Source organism: Diabrotica virgifera, chromosome 6 (genome assembly GCF_917563875.1).
Source record: "Diabrotica virgifera virgifera chromosome 6, PGI_DIABVI_V3a".
NCBI lineage: Eukaryota > Metazoa > Arthropoda > Insecta > Coleoptera > Chrysomelidae > Diabrotica > Diabrotica virgifera.
Window position 1 is genome coordinate 247543416 of NC_065448.1, and position 25489 is coordinate 247568904.

The 25489-nt window shown below is 31.8% G+C and overlaps 1 protein-coding gene and 1 long non-coding RNA gene across 2 annotated transcripts; both read right to left on the reverse strand.

Annotated features, from left to right (window-relative positions):
• Positions 1-913: 913 nt before the first annotated feature.
• On the reverse strand, positions 914-25292 carry LOC114338796 (ufm1-specific protease 2). The gene is made up of 7 exons (XM_050655099.1): positions 25088-25292; positions 24692-25031; positions 20441-20773; positions 18589-18846; positions 17446-17589; positions 11696-12070; positions 914-1208 (listed from the first exon to the last, which is right to left on the reverse strand). The coding sequence occupies exons 1-7, from the start codon at positions 25124-25126 to the stop codon at positions 997-999; spliced, it is 1701 nt and encodes a 566-aa protein (XP_050511056.1). The 5' UTR covers positions 25127-25292; the 3' UTR covers positions 914-996.
• Positions 8641-11689, reverse strand: LOC126887507 (uncharacterized). Its single transcript, XR_007699093.1, has 2 exons — positions 9270-11689; positions 8641-8817 (listed from the first exon to the last, which is right to left on the reverse strand). It is a non-coding gene; the product is annotated as an uncharacterized LOC126887507 (long non-coding RNA).
• Positions 25293-25489: the final 197 nt, after the last annotated feature.

A 25489-nucleotide genomic window follows, 5' to 3' on the forward strand; every position in this document is an offset into this window, starting at 1 on the left:
TATTCATCTTTTCTGTGTATGTTTTGACAAAACCAAATTAAATTTCAACAGAGTACAGGAAATAGAGAGGAAATACAGAGCAACATGCAAAATTTTCCACAGCAGTTCGACTTTATCGGCAACGAATCAGGCACTGCAATAGTGTTCAAATACCAGTAAGATGTCGGCCACATGGCTCAGCCAAACGGCGATATTTTCATTAGATGGCTGTAATGTTGCCAGAAACATACCAAATATATTTTCAGCAACATATTTCTTCAAAAACTAGCCCGTCTAAATGCCACTCTAGACGTAGAACAATCCATGATTGAGCTGGCGACGCGTAAAAAATAAAATCCCACAACTTCTCATCAGTACATTGAAATGTCAGATGTAGATGACCAAGATGAGCTAATGATAGAAATAGATTCTGAACCTGAGGCCTCATGTTTTTCTGATTAAATCACCACATCAATTACTTGTATTATTTGTTGTTAAGAAGAAACTTTCATTTCTTTATCAAATAAATTTTGTGTTCTGTTGTTTTTGTATTTTGTTTATAAATATAAAAACACTGTTGTTTAGTCTCATAATTTTGTATATACATAATTTCATGATTTTTAATACCCTATTTCATCTTCAACAATATCCCTAAGTGCGTCATAGGGTTTATTCTCAGAAAATTCTCAATGTCGAGAATATTCTCTGATTTTTCATTCTCGAGAATTTTCCAACACTACTCCAAGTTATAACACCTTGCTCTTTTATTCCTCCATATATTCTTGGGATTTTGCGCTCAAAACGTTTAAGCATTTTTTGGTCCTTCTGTGCAAGAAACTACATTTCTGCTGAGAATTTTATGTGGCTGTTTGTTTTTTATTCGAGGTTAACATTTTACAAATAAATATGGACATAAAAAATAATTACTAAAATATTTTAATGATAATGCTTTATTCTTTATACATAGACATAAAAAAATGTAACAGTGTGATCGAATTTATAAATCCAACCGAAAATCTAAACTTCTCTAGGAACAAGCGGTAAGCACATATTGTAGTATGCCGTTTTATTCCAAAATGAGAGGTTTTTCCATCCACACCATCCCTTATTTTGTATGACATGTAAATCTTCTCCTGCCGTATAGTGAGGATCGAGAATTAAAAATCTTATATCACCGGTCTGTTGGTTGTAATCAACTCCCAAAATTGTGTGAGCCAAAACGCCTCCACCTAAAACATTTGAATATTGAATTATAATAAAAAAGTATTGTCCTTTTCATGATCATTTTTCAGTGCGTAACAAATTATAGGAAAAAGGGTAAGTCCGTGATAATACACATTTATGACGTTTATTCTAACATGACATTTTAGTTAAATCTGACAGTTGTCACATTTTATTTTCAATTTGGAATAAAAACAAATCAAATGTGTTTCTTGCATTTATAAAATGGTATTTTCTTTGATTTGTATAGTCTTATTTTATTATAAATTATACAGATTATATTTGTAATATTATTATCTAATTAAAAAAAAATATTTTTTTATTATGGCGCCATCTATCGACAACTAGAATAACTAGAATAAATGTTATAAAAATGTCACCGACGAAATTTTTTGGGGTGTAATGCTAGTTCGCCTCCATGTGGTGCACCCTGGGTAACGCTAAATGAACTAGCAAAAATTTGGCGGCAGACGAACGAAAAATAAAAACAATATCCTGCCAACATCACAGATCACAAACAGAAATCTTATCTATACGTAAACATACGATGGGAACAAATAAAGGTTCTTCTCAGAACCAACTGACTAGAGATCTCGGACCGTGTATCCGAGTCTGTCACCTTAACATCGAGGGCATAAGCCAGGCAAAATGCCAAGTGTTGCAAAAAATCCTACACGATAACGACATTGACCTGGTTGCCATACAAGAGACCCATACTGAAGACAAAGTCCAGCTTGATTTAAGGGGAAAGATACCTGGCTACGATTTATTGGGAGCCACCTATGATAAACATTACGGCGTCGCAACCTACATTCGCTGCAATATAGAAAATGGTTTCCTACTTTCTGCTTCCAATGAAAATAATATACATGAAGTAGTCACCAAGATTGGAGATATTACCGTAGTTAACATATACAAACCTCCAGCCACTACATGGAACCCAGAAGTGCTAAAGACTCATCCACATCCTACTATATACATCGGCGACTTCAACAGCCACCACGAAATGTGGAAGTACACCACGAATGATGAAAATGGGGAGGCACTAGTAGAATGGTCCGAAGAGCAAAATACATATCTAGTTTTTGATGCCAAAGACAGAGGAACATTTAAATCAGCTGCATGGAGAAAAGAATATAACCCAGACCTATGTTTTGTCTCAAAAGATACCAATGACAGACCACTAACAACTGCGAGAAGTGCCCTTGCAGACTTCCCACATACTCAACATCGTCCGGTGCTTATCACCATCGGAATATCAATTCCAATAATTAGATCATATCCTCGACCCAGGTGGAATCTTAGAAAAGCAAACTGGAAGAAGTTCTCTGAACAACTAGACCGGACCTTGAGCTGGGTCCCTCCAACCAGCAAACATTATGAGAGGTTTGTGGGCGCAGTAATAAGCACTGCCAAGAAAACCATCCCTAGGGGGTATCGCAAAGAATATGTGCCTGGATGGACTGAAACATGTGAAGACTTATACACGAAGTTTCTCGAAAGTGGTGACCGAGAAATAGCCGATGAGCTTTTACACAACATCGATACAGCTAGACGCCAAAAATGGATAAAGACTGTCGAAAAACTTGACTTCAAAAAATCAAGCCGGCAGGCATGGTCCTTGTTGCGGAAAATTGGAGGAGCTAACCAGCTGGAATCCAGAGAGTCTAAAATGTCTCCTAACAAGGTTGCCTCCCATATAGTATCTCTATCCAGAGCTCCACGAGATCGAACACATACTACCAACGTGAAAAGAGACTTAAGGGCATTAAAACAAATGAACAGAACGAACTCCGAATATTCAGCAAAAATACTTATTTCTGAAATCACACATGCGCTGAAAGAAATGAAATCTTCATCTAATATATTGTTTTCTTACTGTTTTGTTATATTTTTATATTTTCTTCTACAAAATTTAAACTACATAATTTTCAAAACAATTGTCAAACAGTAAAACGTTCAGTTACCGTATTTTTCCACATGATAAATAATGTGCGGTTGGACGAGTGAGTCTACGCTTCGATTACGAGTCAAAGCGGCACGAAATTCAAGGGTTCAATTCCCGATGCAAGTTTTATTTTTTTATTTTTTTATGCATATTATGATTGTAAGTATATTTGTTATATAATTTTTTTTTTCAGCAAATGCGTATTTAAAATTTTTGCCAACAATTATTATCGTCCAGAAATCATTTTTTCTTTGTGGCATTTTTCAATGTGTTTGTGTGCGTTTTATTCTTTTATTTTTTTAAATTTTTGGTATAGTCTTAAAAATCACATAATATGTAGTAGAAGTATAACTTCTTACGTGCGTACAAAGTACACACACATTCTTGTTGTTTTGTTTATGCAGAAATACATACAATAATATATTAAATTTGTTTATTATGCAGGTGTTTTATTCCTTGTAACTAAAACGTATGTACATATGTACATAATATGTACTATGTTTATGAGCTTTGTATGTATTTTAAACATATCTTCGATAATAATCCGAACTACCTCTGTACCAATTAGTTCGGATTATCGACGCTCTACTGTAATTGAGTTTAAATATTTAAGCATCGCACTAGGAAAGCTCTAAACAGAAGTGGAAGATCAAGTGAATAGAGCGTACAGAGCTGTAGGTCGTTTGAATGAACAAGATGGAGAAAAAAATAAAGCAAAGAAATATGAAAAGCAGAATTTACAAAACAGTCATCAGACCAATAATGACATACGCGGCAGAAACACGACCTGACACAGAAATGACAAGAAGAATGTTAGAAACACCATAGATGAAAAATCGATGGTAAGACACTATGGACAGAGCTAGTAGATATACGATGGAGTTGTAAGATGGAGAGTAAGAAATAGAAGAGAAAGGTGGAACGATCATATCGTGGGTATACCGAAAAGACTGACCAAGTCAATTTTTATCGATTTTTAGTTTATGTGACCAAGTCACTCGAAAGAAGTAACCGAATACCTGAAAAAATGCCCAAGGCAAAATTATAAGGTTTGATCCCGCAACACGCATAACATACAAATGTCTATGTCTGGGTATGCGTATCAATAGACTGGAAGAAATGAACATGTTGACTTGGTCACTTTTGCATGAAATATGATTGATATTTATTCATGTCAACATTGAACTGCGACAATTGGATATTATGACTTGGTCACTTTTTGATGTTTTATTTTTACGTATACGTTGTATGTTTATTTGTTGAACGATCACGTCGCACCTTTATTAAAAAAAAAAAGAAATAACTCAATAAACACAGTTTGTGGAAATTTGCAGTCAAAGTTTTTAAGTTTTGCACAGTACAGGTTAAAAATTAATTTCACAAAAATCATACGGGTTAGAGGAATTCCAAAGGTTGGTGTGGAGAGTTTAATTAGTAAGCTCTTAGATTTTAGTACATGCTAATCCTCTCGTCTATTGTTAAGGGTGCAAATGTGTTGTTCTTTTGATAGTTTATAGTTATTTCACTTTATGATTAAACATATATTCTGCGCCGATGAAATAATTCTACATGATGCTCTTTTATTGCTAAATGAACTGTCATGTAAAATAAACAATTAGGTTTGTTGCAGTTTTGATGTAAAAACTTTGAGTTGACACTGAATTAATCCTAGTTGTTTCTATATTTTCTTAAACACAAAATGAATTTTCGTTTTCTTTATAATAAAATACTGATTATTCGTTTATTTATCTTTATTAACAAAATTGCCTGATTACAAAATTAAGCTAAAACATAAGTAACACTATAATAATACAATGAAAAGATGTTAATAGGTACATTTTAAAAATAAACCGAAAATATAAAATAGATTGTTTCAAGAAACTTGTGTGGCTACTCTCAAATATGGCACAACGTTTATCTTAGAACTATGAATTAAAAAAACGATTAAATTATTGAATTACAAAATTGGGAGTAAAAAGAAGGAATCAATCCTTTAGATAGCAATGCTTGCAAATCTTTCCGTTTGTTTGTACTCAATTTTTGTTTTTCTTTATAGGCGGGTTTGAGTTCTATTTCCGTTATTGATCCTATTTTTTTTTCCTTTGTTCCTTACATCTACCTGTTTATAAGTCTCATCCTTGTATGATGTCTTATAAAAAAATATGTAGGATTATCTTTGTTCACTTGTATTGCTTTGATTTCGTTTCAGTTAACATTTTCTCCCTCAGTATTAATCGTAAAGTTATACCCCAATTCTTCTTGCAAACCTTTTAAATCATAAAATGATTGGTAATTCATCTCGTGCACAATTAAAGATGGGTTCGATTTTCTAGCATTCCTTGTTAAAGTTACATATTGGTCTGGAGTGTAAATAGATCCAGATTTCAAGCTCTTTTTAACTTCTTTCTCAATAAGACTGTGCACACTATCGGCTTCGTTCTGACTGTGGCCCCTTATTAAAAATTTATTTGTAATTCTCTTAATTTTTAACGTGTGCACAGCGAATAAATATAGCGACGTTATATACTTATTTTTGTTTTGGTCCACAGCAATTGTCTGAATAGAATATGACTTCTTTTTCACCATTGCCCTCTTCACTTATATTTTTTAAATAGGCCCATATGCAAGAACCGATTTCTATGGAGCCTCGTTTTGCATCACATTTAGATAAAAAATAACAGTGTACATTTTATATGCCTGCTTAGATTCTTTCTGTCAGTTCCGACACCGTTAAATTGTAACAGTTCAGTTTTGATTTATAATAAAATGAAGAAGACTGACCTGTATGACATTGCAGCACACTCTTACATTTTGGCTGACTTTGTTTCGGTCATTTAATTTCTCAGCCCTACTCCAGTTTTTTTTTCTTCTAAATTTGATTTACATTTTTGCTCCAGGTCTTTATTTTCATTAACATTGGAATTGTTGTAGGTATTACACAGATCGCATTGATCTTTTTTTTTTGGTTGGAAGAAAGCGATATTAAATTCAGTAGTAAATATTTTATAATAGGTAATATATGTACCAATTTCTTTATTGTTCCGCTCTTGTTCTAATTTAAAATCATTGTATAAATCTTTAATGGTTTTGTTTCCTTCTATGTATTCTCTTGAAGTAGAAACGCGTAGGCAGTGAGATTCAACCCTTGGTATAGAATTAATATGCCCCTTGATGGCGGTTATCAGTTCGGGATCATTTTTTCTGTGCTTGCCATGTTTTCCTCTTAAATCATCCAGTGCAAAACCATTGGCATCAATCTTAGTCTGTATTGTAAAAATCATGCGGTCAGAAATATCTAAAGTTGATTTAAAAAATGTTTTGCACACTCTAATTTTGACATCATTTACTTATAACAAAATGGAAAGCCTGGTTGCAGCGCCTAGAATTCTCAGCGTTTGTGTACCTGTACTTAGGTTGAATATCATCCATACAAGAATTTATGTATGCTCTTTGCTTTAGCAAACTGCCCAATTCCCAGAACTTGCAAAAAATACCATATATGTGTTTGCTGTATTGATATTATCGGCAGGGCCGTCTTAACCATACACCGCGCCGGGGTGCAAGACTCATCTTTGCGCCCCCTTTTGTCAGAAGATTATATAGGTTATAGGTACGCTAAAATTAAAACTACATAATTTTGTTCGCTTTCTTTATTTATACAGGGTGGACCAAAGAAAACAGTCCACCTCGATATTTGGCAGTAGTTATTAGATTTTAAGGAAATTCCGAAACAGGTCAATTTTATTTTTAAATTACAATTTTTTTATACACATTTCATACTAGTGACGTCATTCATCTGGGCGTGATGACGTAATCGATGATTTTTTTAAATGGAAATAGGGGTCGCGTGTGGTAGCTCATTTGAAGTGATGTTCAATTCTCTATTCAGCAATATAATCATTAATATCTTTATTTATACAGGGTTGGACAAAATAATAATTTTTAAATTAAATTAATTGGCAGAAAAAGAAGAATCTATGTAATTTATTTAACTTAAAATACATTCTATTGCATGTTTATTTGGCAAAACATTGCTTTTCGCTTAAATTAAATGTTCAAACTGCCAAGAGGTAGGTGGGAAGCTGTTTGAGATTTCATTTAAGCGAAAAGAAATGTTTATTTGTGAAATAAACATTTTTTGTTTCTATTTTCTGACAGCAGTACAATGTATTTTGAGTTAAATAAATTACATATATTCTTCCTTTTGCGTCAATTAATTTAATTCAAAAATTATTTTTTTGGCCACCCTATATAAATATGATATTAATATTTATATTACTGAATAGGGATTGGACACTCTTTCAAATAAGCTACGCACGACCCCTATTCCCATTTAAAAAATGATCGATTACGTCGTCACGCTCAGATGGATGACGTCACTAGTAGGAAGTATATGCCAAAAAATGGCAATATAAAAACAAAAATCGAAATGTTTCTGCATTTCCTTAAAATCTAATAACTACTGCCAAATATCGAGCTGGACTGTTTTCTTTGGCCCACCTTGTATATTAAAAACATGGTTTCAATATTCAAAAAAGATCAATCTTATAACTATACCATATTTTTTAAAGTATATCAAAGTCAACTTTTCTAGCTTTTAAGTTGGCAAATTTTTTATTGCTTCGGTGATATCTATTTTTACTTTCTTTTCTATAGGTAGTTATTAAAGAAAAATATTTTTGATCAATTTAAGTTTAGAAAAAGACCTTTCTCCTTCAGCTATTTATCTGGAAGTGTTAAGTATATCCTTAGAATGTAGAAATATTTGGGAATCGGAGAGTAAATTATTTTAGAATATACGTAATTTAAAATTATCGAGTGGAGTTGTGTCTATATTTAAAAAAAAATATTGGTATTAACAATTCTAACTCATGGAATAGATCATCACCATCTATATCAGATCTACTTCCAAGCGCTAGTTTTTTTTTTTTTTGTAAATTTAAACATTGTGTTGTTTTTTAAGTTTTCTTCGGACTTTCCATGAAAGAAAAATTATAATTATGTTCCCTCAACATTTCAAATCTTACAAGACGGTGATTCATTGTCACTCTACATTCAATATTGGTCAAAATAGTGTACGCGTCACCTTTTTGAAATTATTGTTGGAATAATCTAAATGGGTTTCATATTTCATTTCCATATCGTAGGTGTAGTAAGCATTAATAGCCTTTGTAAAAAATATCGAAAGTGCACTTGTATGTTTTTGTTATTTGTAGTTTTTTTAAGGACAAAAAGCGCAAGTTTGAGCCTAGCAAGTTTTCAGCTTGCGCCCCTTGGACTTGGCGCCCGGGTGCCTCGCACCCCTTGCACCCCCGGGTTAAGACGGCCCTGATTATCGGAGCACTTAAGTCTGCACTTTTCGGTACATGGATGGCTCTTTCAGACAACGAGCGGGGATAGTTTTTTTTTGTATTTTTTGACATAGATACGTAAGTTTACTATTATTACGTAAGATACTATTACTGTTTGATAGAAACAAGTAAAAGCCTTAGTTTATAATAAAAAAATGTGTATTTATACATATATTAAAGTAATACAAATTGAAACTTACTTCTTACTAGTTTCACATTTATTATTAACGGGTTTTTCATTGATGGAATTATTATCCAATGAGGAATTTTTCGCTACTAATCCAAGTATTTTTGTGCTCTAGACTAGAAGACGCCACTCTAAAACAAGAGTATAAATATTATACCGGTTAGTTAGACAAGAAGCTGATAGTCAACAAGAATCTAATTAAATTGGATTATCAAAAAATAAGGACATAAGTATCAATGCAAACATCAAACCATTGCATATTAAAAGTATTACTATTACAATAATTATTGTTGATTTTATAATAAAGTGAAACAAGTCAAAAACGTGAAGGTTTCTAACTACCTATCTAACAAAATAATAGTAGAATATTGAAATATTACTTATTGTACTTTAGTAATTTTTTAAATTTTTAATTAGAAACTGCATAAATTTTAAATAATACGGCACATAATAAGAAATAATTTCTACTAAAATGAACTAACTCATAAATGAACTAACAAATCTTCAACTAGTTTTCTAATAAAGTGAAATAAATCTGAAAGAATACACTTTTCTAAAAAGCGACAGCAAATAATATACTTACTCGTTAGTAAAACACAGAATTGTTTCGTATTGTATCACTTTCTTTGAAAATACCGGATAACTTACCTCCAAACACAGCCGGAGTATAACTGAATTCCACCACTTTACGAGTACCGTTTTGTACAAAGGCGTTAGTAAAAAAGAGCGGGAAAATCATTTATCTCTCTCATTTTCATCATTTTAACCTGGCTGTTAAACGGAACAGGTTCTTCTCGTCTAGTTATTTCACTTCATGATTAAATCTCGAAAACCATGAATTTTGAGTTATTTCGCTTTTTTATTAAAGGTGCGACGTGTTGGAAAAATAGATATTAATATCTTTAATTTTAACGTATAAAACATCAATTTAAGTATTGTGCAGCATATTTTTTTTTAATCTGGGCATTCTTACATGGAAGTAGATTACATGCACAGTGCCATAAAAAATGCTAAAAATAATGTTCCAGTACTATGCATGATTGGTTACACATTTTTAGACGGGCCGAAGCAAAAAAAGTGATTCATATAATCTACAGGAATTAAGGTATAATGATTTTCTTGATATATGTAAATACCCTAGCTGCTAATATTCTTAAAAATAGAACCACTGACGAAAACTTAAATCGTGTTAATTGGTTAAAAATTAAGTGTATACGATATGAAGCAGATAAACCGCAATATATTATTTAAGTACAACTATAGTGATCCAGAGTTTCTTATATTCAATGTAGTTGGACATACTAAACGAGTTATAAATCCTATAAAAGATTCAACTACTATTATACTCCAAAGAAATTCCTATTTCTAAACTAAAAAAGCAGGATCTTCTAAAATTGTGTAAGACAGGAACAACTCCCTCTGAATTCCATCCTTGGGTACCAGTAAATACCATCAGAGAGTGGAAATATGTTGCTCCAGAGCCATCAGTATCGTCCGATTCGGATTCAGATTAGTTCAACTTCTCCTATTCGGATTCAGATTAATTCTAGTAGAGAAACTTTTACATTTTTGTTATTATTTTCCAATTTAAAAATGTTTTTATTTGAAACTTCAGCCTTACACTGTAAATAAATAAATAAATAAAGTATTTTCTTTGCGTTTTATTATTGACCAATAACCATCTTTTTGTGACCACGATTTAAATTTGAGCAAATTTCTACATCAAAAAGTGACCAAGTCAATTTTTTTTTCGAAAAACGAAAAGGTTATTGCGATTTTTAGAGCTATTTAGAATCACTAACTTCAACCATTTAATACCTGGAAAGAAAAAATACATATACTTTTAAAATGGTTAAAAAAAATTAACAAACAATTACAGAGTATTCAACATCGATTATCTCGAAACCATGATATTTGACTTGGTCAGTTTTTGCAGTATGCCCACGATATAAGAGATGTTAGTATTTCTAGTATATTACTAGTATATAATTCGCAAATATTTTACGGCTATCCCTACTTTTTCTGTCTTTACACGGCAAATTACGTGTAGGAAAATTCTCACTGGTATCGATATGTAAACTTTACTTGACAATGTCATCATTAACTTTAAAGAGATGGCTTTTGAATGTTCTTGGATAACTGTTACTTGTATAATTAATTGCCTTACTTATTAATTCAGTTAATTAATATGATAATTTATTCACCAACTATGTATTCAGTGATTGTAATAATTTATATGTACAACAAAAACTAATACTCAATCGAGAAAAGAGGAAAAGTGATAAAGTGATTTTTTAATAATATATTTTTACTATGAAACGCTTACAATTTTGAACATCTTTAACAACAAAATACTTGGATCACTGAATATATCCTTGTGTATTCTCTGCTTGGATCTTCCATAAATAATAAACAATAAATAATGTTTTATTAAGTTCACGTCTTAAATCAATTATTTATCAAAAATACACTATCAATATTATTTAATCAGCAACTCAAAAATATTCCCGATGCCATGTCAAATATTTAAAAATGTCACTGTCTGACTGACAATATGTTGACAATATTCTATTCGACTGAGTGCGTTGTATGGCAAAGATAGATTTGGAAAATATTACCACGGCATTGTGTTCATTTTTTTCGAATCCTGAAAAAACCAATAAATATTTTTGAAAAATTTAAACGCAGAATGAAAGACTAAATTATTACCGAGCGCCAAAAGTCCCTTAGAATAAATAAAATTTGAATGAGATATTTGAAATTAAAAATCACACTAAATTTTCTTAGTTTTTCACTTCTGTAGCTTATTAAAATAAACATTAAAGAAGTTCTCAGGGACTTTCGGCCCTCGCTAATAACGTAATCTTTCATTCTGCGTGTAAATTTTTCAAAAATACTTATTAGTTTTCTCAGAATTGGAAAAAAAAATGAATCACATTTAAATAGCATTGGAACAGAAACTACGTACCCATCCTCTTAAGTGATGTTAGTAAATTAAAATGTACAAACCTATCATTATGGGAGATCCATAATTCTGAAAATGATTAAGCAATTCAGGACCTTGAGAAGCCATATCTTCACCATTACTAACATAGACAATTTTATTTTGAACACCTAATAATGTATTTAATACAAAATTCACTTCGGTAGATCCAATCCACTGTCTGGACCCAACAAAGCTAGAAGGTTTATCTCTAATATCTACCAAACATTGCTGTATTTCCTGATAAGTGGGCACGTCCCTATCAACATACCCCTGCAGTTTGAACCAGGAAGCTAGAGTTTGTAAGGAGCGATAAGCACATCCCCAACCGTTGTCGTCCATGTTGTTTTGACAATAGTGGTAGTACTCATATTTGCCTTTAACTAATGCAATGGTACCACCTACAACAAGAAAAAATATCAGTATAACTAAGCTGTATAACTAACTACCTAATCATGCATAAATATTTAAATACACTAAATTTGCTTGCAATAATATAGTTATTGAAAATACGGCTCTTCTTAACACTAACATCTGCTTTCAAAACAAACAACAACTTAAGCAAATACATTAAGGCCCGGTACTTTCTCTAGATTAAACCTCGGTTAGCTAACTGGGGTTTAATCGGGACCTCTTAGGGTCTATTGCGTTGTAATAAACGCAATTACAATTATTATTATAATTATAAATAAGCATAATAATAATTATAATTGCATTTATTACAACGCGAGAGACCCTAAAGAGGTCCCCTTAATCGAGACATAAAGTACCGGCCCTAAGAACAATAAGATCCAAATGAAAACGCAACTAAAGAGTAGTGTATAGTATACACAGAGGCGTAACAGAGGCCCCCGCAGCGTGAAGCTTGCTGGGGGGCCCCAATCGCTTAGGGGCTCCATCTTGCCATCTGATATTATGTAAAAATCTGTTATTGTTATATTATTTTACGTTGTGTGTTTAAAATTAAAAACGTAAATTTCTAAATAGACGTATTTGCCAAGTGAATCATCTCATAATATCTAGAAACTTAATCCCTTCCGGCCTACCGAAATTTTATGGTAACGACAATAAACTATTATAATGCTTCGTACGTGACTATTGAAAGATTTGAGAATTGCAATTTGCCGAATTTTAGAACAATATTTTTAAATCTAGAAATGGGTTTTCTCTTTAATCTTTACCTACGTTTAGTATTTCGATACAATTGTCCAGAGGTGTAACAGAGGCCCCCGCAGCATGAAGCTTACGGGGGACCCCAATATGTCAAGGGCCCTTCTTGTTGTCTAATATATGTAAAAATATGTTGTTATATTATTTGCATACATCTTTTTTAAGCAGTGCAGTATTGAAAATGGAGTTGTCCATCCGAATTAATAAAATTGTAGATATATTCGCTATAGTAGATAGTGTACGAAGAAAGTTGTTCATCTCATAGAATAATACAAATGTAATCATTTAGTAATTTTTATTCTATTTTATTCTATACCAATAAAGATGAAAAATGTAAGCTGTCATAAACAATGCATGAATACACCAATAGCTCAGTAAATGTATTTGCTTGACAATTTGGATTTAGGTTCTAGTTACACTCCACTTCAAAGTTGGATTTATGCCGTTGGTTGCTTTTACTTCGGGGGTGACACCCCTCCTTGGGGTGAAAAACATACGCTTCAAATAAGTCCGGAAATGTATAAATTGACTAATTATAAGCAACTTTTGTTCTATAGAGTTTCTTTATCTATGCTAATACTGTTTAAGTCATTTGCGAGTGAAAATGTTTATTTTTCAAAAAAAAAAACGTTTTCAGACGGGTTTTTCACAAATAAAATAAAAAAATAAGTATTTATCGAATTAAATATTAGATATCGAAAAAATATTTGTAGCAAAAATGTAGCTTATAAGATACAAAAAATGGTGTATTCATGAAGTCTTGAACACAGTAAAAGCTCAGTTGAAGCTCATGAAAAATTATTCTTATTTGTCCAATTCCAAATCGAATATTTCAACCTGAAATAATCAAAAAATGAAGCAATTTTCGGGAAAAACTCTTAAAACCTTTTTTTAAATGTTTCAAAAAAAAAACTTTATTTTTATTTTTTATAAAAGTTTCTAGCACTAAAACTATACGAGTTACGCTCAAAATAAAGTTGGCCTCTTTTTTGGTAAAAAAAAAATTGTGAAAATCTGCCCCTATTTCGCACCCCAAATAAAATTTATCATTAGCGCTTTACCATTTACTTCAAATATTTATTGTTTATATGATCTGTAAGTTTGACTGGTTCCAAGTTCTTATTTTTGAAAAAATTTTAAGTTTTTTTATTTTGGAAAAATGTCTTTTTTTCAAAATAACTTAAAAAGTATTAGTGATACAAAAAATCTCAAAGAGTAAAGAAATGTAAGTAGGTCTTGCTTTTATAAATATTTTGCCTTTATTTTGTTTTTCTGTAAGACAAAAATTGGTTAAGACATGTCTATTTAAAATTTGCATATACTCGTGATTAGTGACTAGTTCAAGCCCTTCAACTAGAACCCTTTTAAAAATAAGCACCTTGAACCGGTGAAACTTACAGGTCGTATAAAAAAGTTAGGTAATTTGTAAGGCGATAATGATTAGTTTCATTTGGGGTGCTAAATAGGGGGAGATTTTCACAATTTTTTACCAAAAAATAGGATTAACTGTATTTTGAGCGTAACTGGCTTAGTTTTGATGCTTATTTTAAACACTTTAAAAAAGTTCTAATGAGTTTCCCCGAACTTTGAAATATTCGATTTGGAATTTGACGAATAAGAAAAACTTTTCATGAGCTACAAGTTTTCTTTTACTCGAGTCGATAGACTTTATTTTTGTTTCATTTTTTTATAAGCTAGATACATTTTTGTTAACAATATTCTTTTAGATCGAATACTTACTCTTTGAACTATTTGCGAAAAATTGCCTAAAAACGTGTTTTTTTTTTGTTGAACAATAAACATTTTTACTCATAAATAACTCGAAAAGTCTTGAGTTGACCACTTCGGTGGTGACACTGAAAATTACACGGTAGATAGATATAATTTATTCATCCACAAAGTTTACACAATTCTTACAAAAAAAAATGTATAAATCTTGTCGGACTAGTCAAAGTTTTAGTACAATTAGTCCGTTCTTTAACGGTAAAATATTGCAAAACCTCTAAATTTTAAAGAACCGCTTGGATTGTCATGAAATTTGGCATACACATAGCTAACAAGTCAAATAAAAAAAGTGATATTGTGTCGATATGTGCTTTTGCCCTGGAGGTGGTTTTCACCCCCTCGTTGAGGATGAAAAAATATTCGTCCAAAGAAAGTCAGGAAATGGATAAACTGGCTAATTTTAAGTAACCTTTGTTCTAAAGAGTTTTTTCACTAAGTCAATACTTTTCGAGTTATTTGGCAGTGAAAATGTTCATTTTTTCAACAAAATAACCACGCTTTTAGACGGTTTTTCGCAAATAACTCAAATAGTAAGCATTTTGTCTAAAAACATTCTTAGCAAAAATATAGCCTGTAAAAAATTTTAAAAAATGGTATATACATCACGTCTCTACACCTAGTAGAAGCAGAGTTATAGCTAATGAAAAATAGGTTCATATTCGTCAAATTCCAAATGGAATACTTTAACGTGAAATAACCAAAAATGAAGCACATTTCGAGGAAAACTCATTACAACTTATTTAAAGTGTTTAAAAAAAGCTTCATTTTTGTTTTATAAAAAAAATTTGAAGCATCAAAATTAAACAAGTTACGCTCAAAATAAAGTTAGTCCCTTTTGGTTTTGGTAAAAAAATCGAGAAAATCACCCCCTAATTAGCATCTTAAATGAACTTAATCGTAACGACTTCACAAGTTTCTTGACTCGTGTATATATTGTTTATATGATCTGTAAGTTTCATCGGTTCAAAGTCCTTATTATTGAAACGGCTGTAGTTAAAAGGGGTTGAACGAGTCACTGATCACGAATGAATACAAATTTAGAAACACCAAATTTTAATCAATTTTTGTCTAACAGAAAAACAAAAAAATACATGATATTTAGAAAAGCAAATTTGACTTTTTTTGTTTTTCGAGATTTTTGGTATCTCTAACAATTTTTAAGTTATTTTGAAAAAAAGCATATTTTTCAAAATTTTAATTTTTAAAAATTTTACTTTGAAACCAAATTTTTTCAAAAATAAGCACTTTGAATCGATGAAACTTACAGATCATATAAACACAACATAAGTAAAATAATTTGTGGAGTGGTAACGATTAATTTCATTTAAGTTGCTAATTAGGGGTTGGTCTTCCTGATTTTTTTTTGCAAAAACAAAAGGGACCAACTTTATTTTTTAGCGTAACTTGCTTAAATTTAATGCTAGAAACTTTTTGTAAAAACAGAAATAAAGCTTTTTTAAACACTTTAAAAAAGTTATAATGGGTTTTCCCCAAAAAGTGCGTAATTTTTTCGATATTTCACGTCGAAATATTCTATTTGAAATTTGGTGAATATGAATCTATTTTTCATTGGCTATAACTCTAGTTCTACGAGATCGAGAGACCTAAAGCGTACACCATTTTTTTACTTTTTTATAGGCTATATTTTTGCTAAGAACGTTTTTTTCGAAAAAATACTTACTTTTTGAGTTATTTGCGAAAAACCGTCTAAAAATGTGGTTCTTTTGTTGAAAAATGAACATATTCATTCGCAAATAACTCGAAAAGTGTTGACTTGGCGAAAAAGCTCTATAGAACAAAAGTTACTTAAAATTAGTTAGTTTACCCATTTCCGGACTTATTTTGGACATATATTTTTTCACCCCCAAGAGGGGGTGAAAGTCACCCCAGGGCAAAAGCACACATCGGCACAATATCACTTTTTTTCTTTGACATGTAAGCTATACGTTTGCCAAATTTCATGTCAATCCAAGCGGTTCTTTAAAATTTAGAGCAAAAACCGTGAAAGAATGGACTAAATAGAGTACAATATATAGTAAAAATACCTATGATTAAAATAAAACAGTGATTACAATAAAATAAATAAGAAATAAAAGTTACAAATAAAAATTTAGAACTGTTGTTGCAAAAATGTTAAAAATTTAAAAATCCATCAATACTATAGAATGTGTTGTCCATTAAAAATGAATACACAGTTTGGCGAAAACCTTTGTGTGAAGAATTACTGAGATTTAATATATTGACTATTTTATATGGTATCGCTATATTTTACGTTGATTGACTGGGCTGTAACACATATTATAGGTATTTGTTACACATGTCGCATTTAGTAATTTTTTAAAGAGGGTCCCATTTCCAATTCTGCGGGGGGGGGGGGGCGACGGAGTTTGTTACGCCACTGAGTATACAAACTGACATGGGGTGTCTGACCAAAAACTTACATCGGTAAAACTGGCAGAACCTTTGACAAATACATAGCAGAACACAAAAGAGCTTTTAATAATAGATTCTGCATACATAATTCACCTTCTAGATCAGAATCATTCTTTTAATGAAGGATTTCCAATTTTTCATATCCAAAATAAAGGCCTTGAGCTATCTTTATTAGAATCTATGGAAATTATTAAATTAAAAAAATATAGATGTAATTCTGAATGACCAACTTGAGACAAACAGCTCTCCACTTCTCAACCTATTCCTAATCTAACCTATTCAGAGACTTTAAAGTGCAGACACATAGTAAAATACATCACTTAAGAAGCCCTTCAGTGTTTTCAAAGTTTGCAGTGTTTTATTGTTAGAAAAATTTAGAGATACAAACCATTATCAGTGTTTTTAACTCCTTCGTGTGGATTAATCAATGGACCATTCAATTTTTTATCAAATGAATACTGATTTGCTCTTCTAAACCTAGGAGTATTCAAATCCAATAGTAATTGTTTGTGTATTAGTTTTCGTTCTGATTCTAAAATAAAAACCAAATATATAAAATGACCTTTCAATATTACATCACAGAATTAGTACATATTTTGTTGGGTTACAGAAGAAGAAGAATTTATTCATCTAGAAATTCATACAATGTATTACAGTACTATATTTATCTTTATATTAGTAATAGTCGGTATGATGTTCAAGCTATGTTTAATGTTGAGTCCATCAATCTCCTCAATATCGAAACAAGATCAAACACTTCAATAAAATAACTTTATGAAATACGTCCACCAGGATAATAGCCATTTCCTGATAATTAGGTACATTGAAAGTACATGCTGATGTATATTTCACTTAATGTTCTGATTTAACTTGTTTCCAAATGAATCATTACATTTGTGCACAGATTCTTTGGAACAACTGTACACATTATAACCTATTTTATGGTCCTTTTCATGAGTATTTTTCAGTGCTTCACAAATGTTAGAAAAAAGGTAAGTCCGTGATAATACACATTTACAACATTTATTCTAACATGACATTTTAGTTAAATCTGACAGTTGTCACATTTTATTTGCAATTTGGCATAAAAACAAATCAATTGTGTTTATTGCGTTTATAAAATGGTATTTTCTTTGATTTGTATAGTCTTATAAATTGTATAGATTATATTCGTAGATATATGTATTATATAATTCGTAAATAATTTTTTTTCAATTATAGCGCCATCTATCGACAACTAGAATAGATGTTATAAATGTCTGTAAGGGAGCGTTCAATTATTACGTAACGCGAATTTTGAAGATTTTTGACCCCCCCCCCCTACGTAACGCACTCTAATGGGCGTTAACTATTGCGTAACGCAATTTTTGAAGATTTTTGACCCCCCAACCTGCGTTACGTAATACTTGAACGGTCCCTAATCACTGACGTGCCTTTTTTTCAGTTACATACAATTTAATGCGTTAGAAAGAAATCGAAAAACTATGACGCACTGAAAGATGCTCATGAGAAAAAGAATATAATCACTTACCAGTATCTTTATCTGTCTGACTCTTGGCATATAGTAATGTCAAAAAATGCTTGCATTCCTCAGGATAATAATGGTATGGTTGAAATGTCAAAGATTTTCTATTACTTTTTACAAATTGAATAATTTTCTCTTCCAGTAAACTTAATCTATTTGCAGTACTTTTTAATAAAATTTCGTAGAGTTGACTTGTCTTAGTTTGTTCATGAACCATAGAAATACAATTTAGTGGTAACAGTGTATCAATAATGGTCAAGGGATCTAAAAATTTTAAAACAGTTTATTTTAAAGATTTATTAAAATTATTATTTGGAAACTGTCATAAGGGACCAATTAGATCCAGACAGAAATAATAAAATGCAGAATAGCAATGACTAAAACTACTTTTATGAAAATGAAGTCATTTCTTTACAATAATCATCTCAGTTTAGAACTAAGACAAATAATGGTTAAGTGTTATGTTTGGTCTGTACTTTTGTGTGGTGGAGATGTGGACACTAAAAGTATCGAACATGAACAGAATTGAAGCATTGGAAATGTGGATTCATAGAGGAATGCTGAAAATACCTTGAACAGCAAGCAAAACTAATGAATGAGGAAATACTAAGGAAATAATGTTAAACAGCGGAAAATATCTTATCTGGGACGTATAGTGAGTGGAAATCAATATAGAATACTACAACTGATCCTTAAAGGCAAAGTAGAGGACTGTAGAAGTGTGGAAAGAAAACAAGTTACTTTTTCGTGAGTGGACTCAAGCTATCAAATGCAGGACAATTGAGGGGATTAGAAGTAAAAGGGCACTTTTAAAAGCACTTTTTTAAAATTATACTCTAAGTACAGACTCGCATACTTAAATGGTATTAGAAGTTGGTGGTAAAACGATTTAAGCATATTTCGCCCTACAGTCACCAACTTTTGCCATTACATTTGATTCAATGAAAACAATTGCAGTTTGCTTTGGTAGTAAACAGGTTTAACCGTGCGCTTGAACCGTTTTACCACAAATCTATTTTTAGTATTCTGTAAAAACAAATAGTAATAAACGGGTTTAAGTGCACTTGAACCATTTTACCACAAAACTATTTTTAGTATTCTGTAATGTGTAAACACATATTAATACAGGATTAATTTCAAGTAAATAAATATTAGATTTGTGACCAATTTTGAAGAATAATTAAGTATTATGCAACGTGCCAGTTGTAGTTACACTGTGGATAACAGCTGGGGCAAAAATGATTAGTAATGTGTAGTTAACATCTGCACTTGAACCGTTTTACCAGTAACATTTATCAACACCATGTACCGATTCAAGTACATTTTTTTAATAATTGAAAAGAAGGAAGGATATAGTAAGGGTAATAATATACCCTTATATTTTTATCATTTTATAGTACATTGTACACTAGATATATTTTAGGTTAATGACTCCTAGAATTTATCAACTCAAACAGCTTTGAAGCTGATTATCTCAGACCTATCAAAACTGCACTTAAACCCTTTTACATCTGGCCCCCTCAATTATTCCATATTGCAGAAAATCGAGAAACCTTCTTAATGGTGATCGCCAATGTCAGATAGTTTTGATATGGCATGTGAAGAAGAAGAATGACTTTTCAATGTCTGCCCTGTATGTATTAATGTAAAAGTAATTTGGACATTAAATTCATAATTTACGTTATTATGGAAAAAATATACTTTTTCATGAAAAAATAGACATTAGAAGCTATATTTAACTTCATAGGAAACATATATTATGTGACACTACATCCCTCAACATGGAGTGGTGGATACAACTTAATAGATAAAGAGTAAAATATAAAATATTCTAAAATCATTTATAATTAAATCTTACTTTTGTTAAGAATCCCAATTGGAGCATGTTCTTTTATACTATCAATTGATTTATCTCTTGTTAACTGTTGAAGATAATTAAAATCTAAAACTCTTGGCTTTATACTAACAACTTTATTCTTTTTTCTACTGCCTTCATCATTTGCACCGTTTACATCCTCGTAAAATTCATTAATAGCACTATTAGACTCAGCATTTATTGTGCCATGTTCTTGGAGAAATAAATTGCTTTTTAAAAGACCAAAAACACTATCCAACGGTAGTGATTTCTTAATTATTTGGAAGGCATCCTTCAATGCTTGCACGGTAAATTCAGATTTTAGGACAACCTCACCTAAAAATGATACAAACGTTTTAGAATTGCTGTAATCATATTCTATGGAAGGCTGATGTGAAGAGGTACCTATTAGTTTCATAACATAATAGGCGTAAGTAAACAAATTTACAAATAATTCAAAAATTTTACTTTTAACACATTGACTGCCTTGGCAATTTTAAGAAATCCGGCCTAAACTGACAAATTTATTTAATCACATTATATGTAATATTACTACCAGATAATTTGTAGTTGGCATCCTAGAAAAGAATGCAAATATCTGGGAACCTAGATTTCAGAAAATTATGATCAAACAGCAGGAATAAGGGGCAGGATAGAAATAGCAAGAAATGCGTTTGTATAAATGAAAACAATTCTCTGTAACAAAGACCTTAGATTAGAACTACTTTTTAAAAGTTGAAGCCACTTCGTCAATACCTGTTTATTTTCAGAACGTCAGAGGTCTGCGAACAAAACTTAATCTACTCTATGAGAATACTCACAATACGACATTATAGTGCTAAATGAAACATGGTTGACTAGTGACATTAACAATTCTGAACTACAAATGTTTGAGTACAACATCCACCGAAAGGATAGATCTTTATCAACAAGCATTTTTTCTCGTGGAGGTGGGGTGCTTATAGGTGTCCGTAAAACAATATCTAGCACAGTTTTGTTAGCAAGTATGTAACAGTGTTGAACATTTGTTTGTTAAAATTGAAGTTGGAAGCAATAAGATCATCATTGCTACTGCTTATTTTCCACCACGAAGTGAACCAGAGAAATATTGGGAGTTTACGGAGAATGTGGAGAAACTATCCGATGAAAATCCGGATCACAAGCTTTGTATCCTTGGGGACTTTAACCTTCCTTACTGTAACTGGTCCAAGGATGGAATGTCTTCAGTGGGTACCCCTTTGACAGGAGCTTCACCTCGTGAAGTTGAATCCATACAGATTCTTTCAGCTTCATGCTCATACCATAACCTTTATCAAGTCAACTCCGTTAAAAATGCACACAACACAATTTGCTGGATCTGATTTTCATGGACGATGGCGAAGCTAAGATATCTACAGCAGAGATAGTCCTACTTCCTTTGGATATTCATCATCCACCTATATCTTTTGAATTTAAGTGTGTATCATGTATTAACAACCCTGGACTGACTGGTGACGCTTTTTATAGAGACTTCCATGCGATGAACGTCCTAGATGTTACAAGTTTTCTTTCTCAATTTAATTGGGATAATTTGTTTAAAAATAAGTCTCTTGATGACATGATCAGTATTTTTTACGATATTATATACTTAACAATTGATCTTTATGTTCCTGTTAAAAAGTATTCAGCAAAGAAATTTCCGCTGTGGTTTTCTCCAGATCTCAAAGTTACAATTATTCAGAAAAAGAAAGTTCACAAAGAATATCTGAGAACTAAATCTCCCACTCTCTTTAATGAGTTTTCTGCATTAAGGGCTCAATGTAAACGCTTTAAAACAACAATGTTATCGTGATTACATTGCATTAACTGAATCATCTCTCAGGGATAATATTAGAAATTCTTGGAAATTTGTTAGTAATAAAAATAGCAAACCTAACATACCATCAGTTGTACACTATAATAATATCACTGGTTTTAGTGGTACAGAAATTGTTAATTTGTTTGCTGAATACTTTTCAAAAACTTATAGTGATAGAGATTGTGTTTTGCAGGATAATATTTTAGATTCTGGTGACATCAACTTATCACAATTTACTATATCTCAATGTGGCATTTCCATTTCATCTATATATGAAAAACTTTCCATTTTGGATAGCAACAAGGGGCCAGGTCCAGATGGTCTTCCACCTTCTTTTCTTAAACACTTAAGCTTTTTACTTTCTAGACCTCTTTTTCACATTTTTAACCTGTCATTAAAGACAGGGATGTTCCCAGCCTACTGGAAAACTAGCTTTATTACCCCAATACTAAAATCTGGAGATAAATCTCAAGTGAACAATTATCATCCAATTAGCATTCTGAGTTGTATTCCCAAAGTTTTTGAGAGTCTTGTTTGTGACTATTTGTCAGCAAGTTTAAAATGCTGTTTTATCGACCAGCAATTTGGATTTCTCTCTAGCCGCTCCACTGAACTTAATTTATTGACATTTACCGACTTCCTTGTGGAATCTCTTGAAGGTGGCTTCCAGGTTCATGCTGTATATACAGACTATACAAAGGCATTTGACCGGGTAAATCACAAGATTTTAATCGATAAGTTGAGGGGTCTGGGTATCCACGGTGAACTTTTAGAATGGTTGTTATCCTACCTATCTGAAAGAATACAAATAGTACGTGTTCCGGGTTTTCAATCGTTTGAAATTAGGGTACCTTCAGGAGTGCCACAAGGGTCACATCTTGGACCCCTTCTATTCAATATCTATGTTAATGATATTGCCTCTTGTTTCCACTTTGCTTTTTTCCTAATGTTTGCTGACGATTTAAAATTATATTTGAAAATCGAGAATGATGGTAACTATCAAAAATTACAATCTGACTTGGATCGGTTGAGCTATTGGTGTGATAACAAAAGGAATGGAACTTAACGTTAAAAAGTGTCACTTAATGGTTTTTGGTCGAAATAGAACTCCTACAAATCATATCTATACTATTAAGGATTGTCATTTAGACTCTGTATCTCAGATAAAATACCTAGGTGTTGTGCTCGATTACAGCTTATCCTATATCCCCCATATCTCATCTATTGTCTCAAAATCACTTCAACTTTTAGGGTTTATCAAACGTTGTGCGAAAGACTTGTTAATATCCCATCCATAAAAGTATTGTATTGTTCACTTGTGAGACCTCACCTAGATTACTGTTCATGTGTTTGGTCTCCACACTATAACACCCATATTTTAGCTACTGAGAGAGTTCAGCACACGTTTTTAAGATTTGTTGCATGAGGGTTGATGAAATTAACTATTCTAATATAGAAAAGTCTCTCAACATAACCTCTCTCCAAATCCGACGCATACATAAGGATCTCACAATGTTTTATAATATACTACACTCCAATAATTTTGGTCCTCAACTACTGGAGAAAATTAGCCTCCATGTTCCCAGTAGACAAACGAGGCTAAATCAACCTTTTTACATTAGACCCCATCGCACTAACTACGGACACAACTATTTCATGTCCAGAACACCTAGGTTTGCTAACCAATATTCGGAGGGTTTAGATTGTTATAGTTTTCCAAATGAATTTAAAGCTCAGCTTAAAAACTGTACGTGATAACTTGATATCCTTGTGTTTTGTACATTTTTTGTTAATGTTATTTATTTAATGTTCCTAGTTTGTAGGATTAAAATTTTTAAATTTACTTTAGGTTAGGTTATAAATCTCCTGTGATTAATGTTTACACTGTATTTTAATTGGGTGATTGCCTGTTGATAAATAAAATAAATAAATAAATAAATACTGTGTTTAGAGCTCTGACTCTGAGATGCTATGTGTTTTCAAAAAGACAATATGCACTTGAAACCTGAACATTGAAGCAAGAACACATAAATAAGCTAGTCATTTGAAATGAGGTGTTACAGAAGGATGCTTAGAGTAGCATGGACACAGAAGAAATCGAACAAGCAAGTATTGCGAAAAATGGACAAAGAATACAAAATAATAAACATAATAAAAATAAGATAGTTACAATATCTGGGACACGTAATGAGGGGACAGCCCTATGAAATGCTAAGACAGATAATTCAGGGAAATATAAAAGCAGGAAGGAGAGTGTCATAGTTAAAAAATTTTAGGAACTGGTTTAAATGCAATTCCATAGAACTCCTCAGAGAAGCTGTAGATAGAGTAAAGATAGTGATGATGATATCCAACCTCCAATTGGTAGATGGCACTTAAATCAAACTACCTTTATGAAATAGTTATAACATAATTACCTTTCAGTCTAATAAATAAAAATGTGCTATTAATCTCCTGTTCAGTGATGATTTGATATTCAGATTTATTGAGCTTTCCATTTTGTTCTTGGTAAAGATTCACGTTATTTTCTTTGCCAATACTACTTGTAACTAATACTGATTGAGCTGGAATTTGTATATTTAAGTCGGTAATCTCGGCTTTTTGAAAACGGCCGCACAATTCAATTCCTGTGGGAAGGAAACTAGAGAAATCAATTTCGTTTTCTGAATCTGCCTGTAAAACCAGGATAAACAAATCATTTTGATGGGAAATTCCATACAAATTACCATCACAGCTGTTAGGGGTACGTCCTAATCTCTAAAACAACATTAAAAAAAATAAACAGGTTTATTGAAGTTTAAGTTAGATCTTACATCTATAATAGTTTGGGATATTTTTATTGTTTGCTTCATTTCGGCTATTGTTCAATAAATATTTCAAAATCATCAATCACTGGCCACCTGCTAAAAAATTCAAAAAAATCAAAATTTTTCAACTCCTTTTCAAGCAACTAAAAAATGACAGTGACAGTTCTTTGTGGAGATGTATGTCATCCATATGTCATCGACCTCATCTACAGCTGGAACCTGGGCCCGGATTACGTACACTCGATACGCATCGTATCCGCCATGTTTTCCCATAAGGCGCTACAGTAAAACATGGCGGATACGATGCGTATCGAGTGTACGTAATCCGGGCCCTGGAACAGTATAAATCCCGATGAACGGCATAAGCTACGTCAGAGATCTAAGTTGACATTGTTGCCAAGTTACATA

Bases quoted from the DNA above. Each gene is read 5' to 3' on its own strand.
- LOC114338796 (XM_050655099.1), bottom strand. From the start codon at position 25,126: ATGAAGCAAACAATAAAAATATCCCAAACTATTATAGAT. The intron at 17,590-18,588 runs GTAAGTGATTAT...TTTTTATTTTAG, and splicing joins TCAGACAGATAAAGATACTG to AATCAGAACGAAAACTAATA. The intron at 12,071-17,445 runs GTTTGTATCTCT...TTCTTGTTGTAG, and splicing joins AGTTAAAAACACTGATAATG to GTGGTACCATTGCATTAGTT.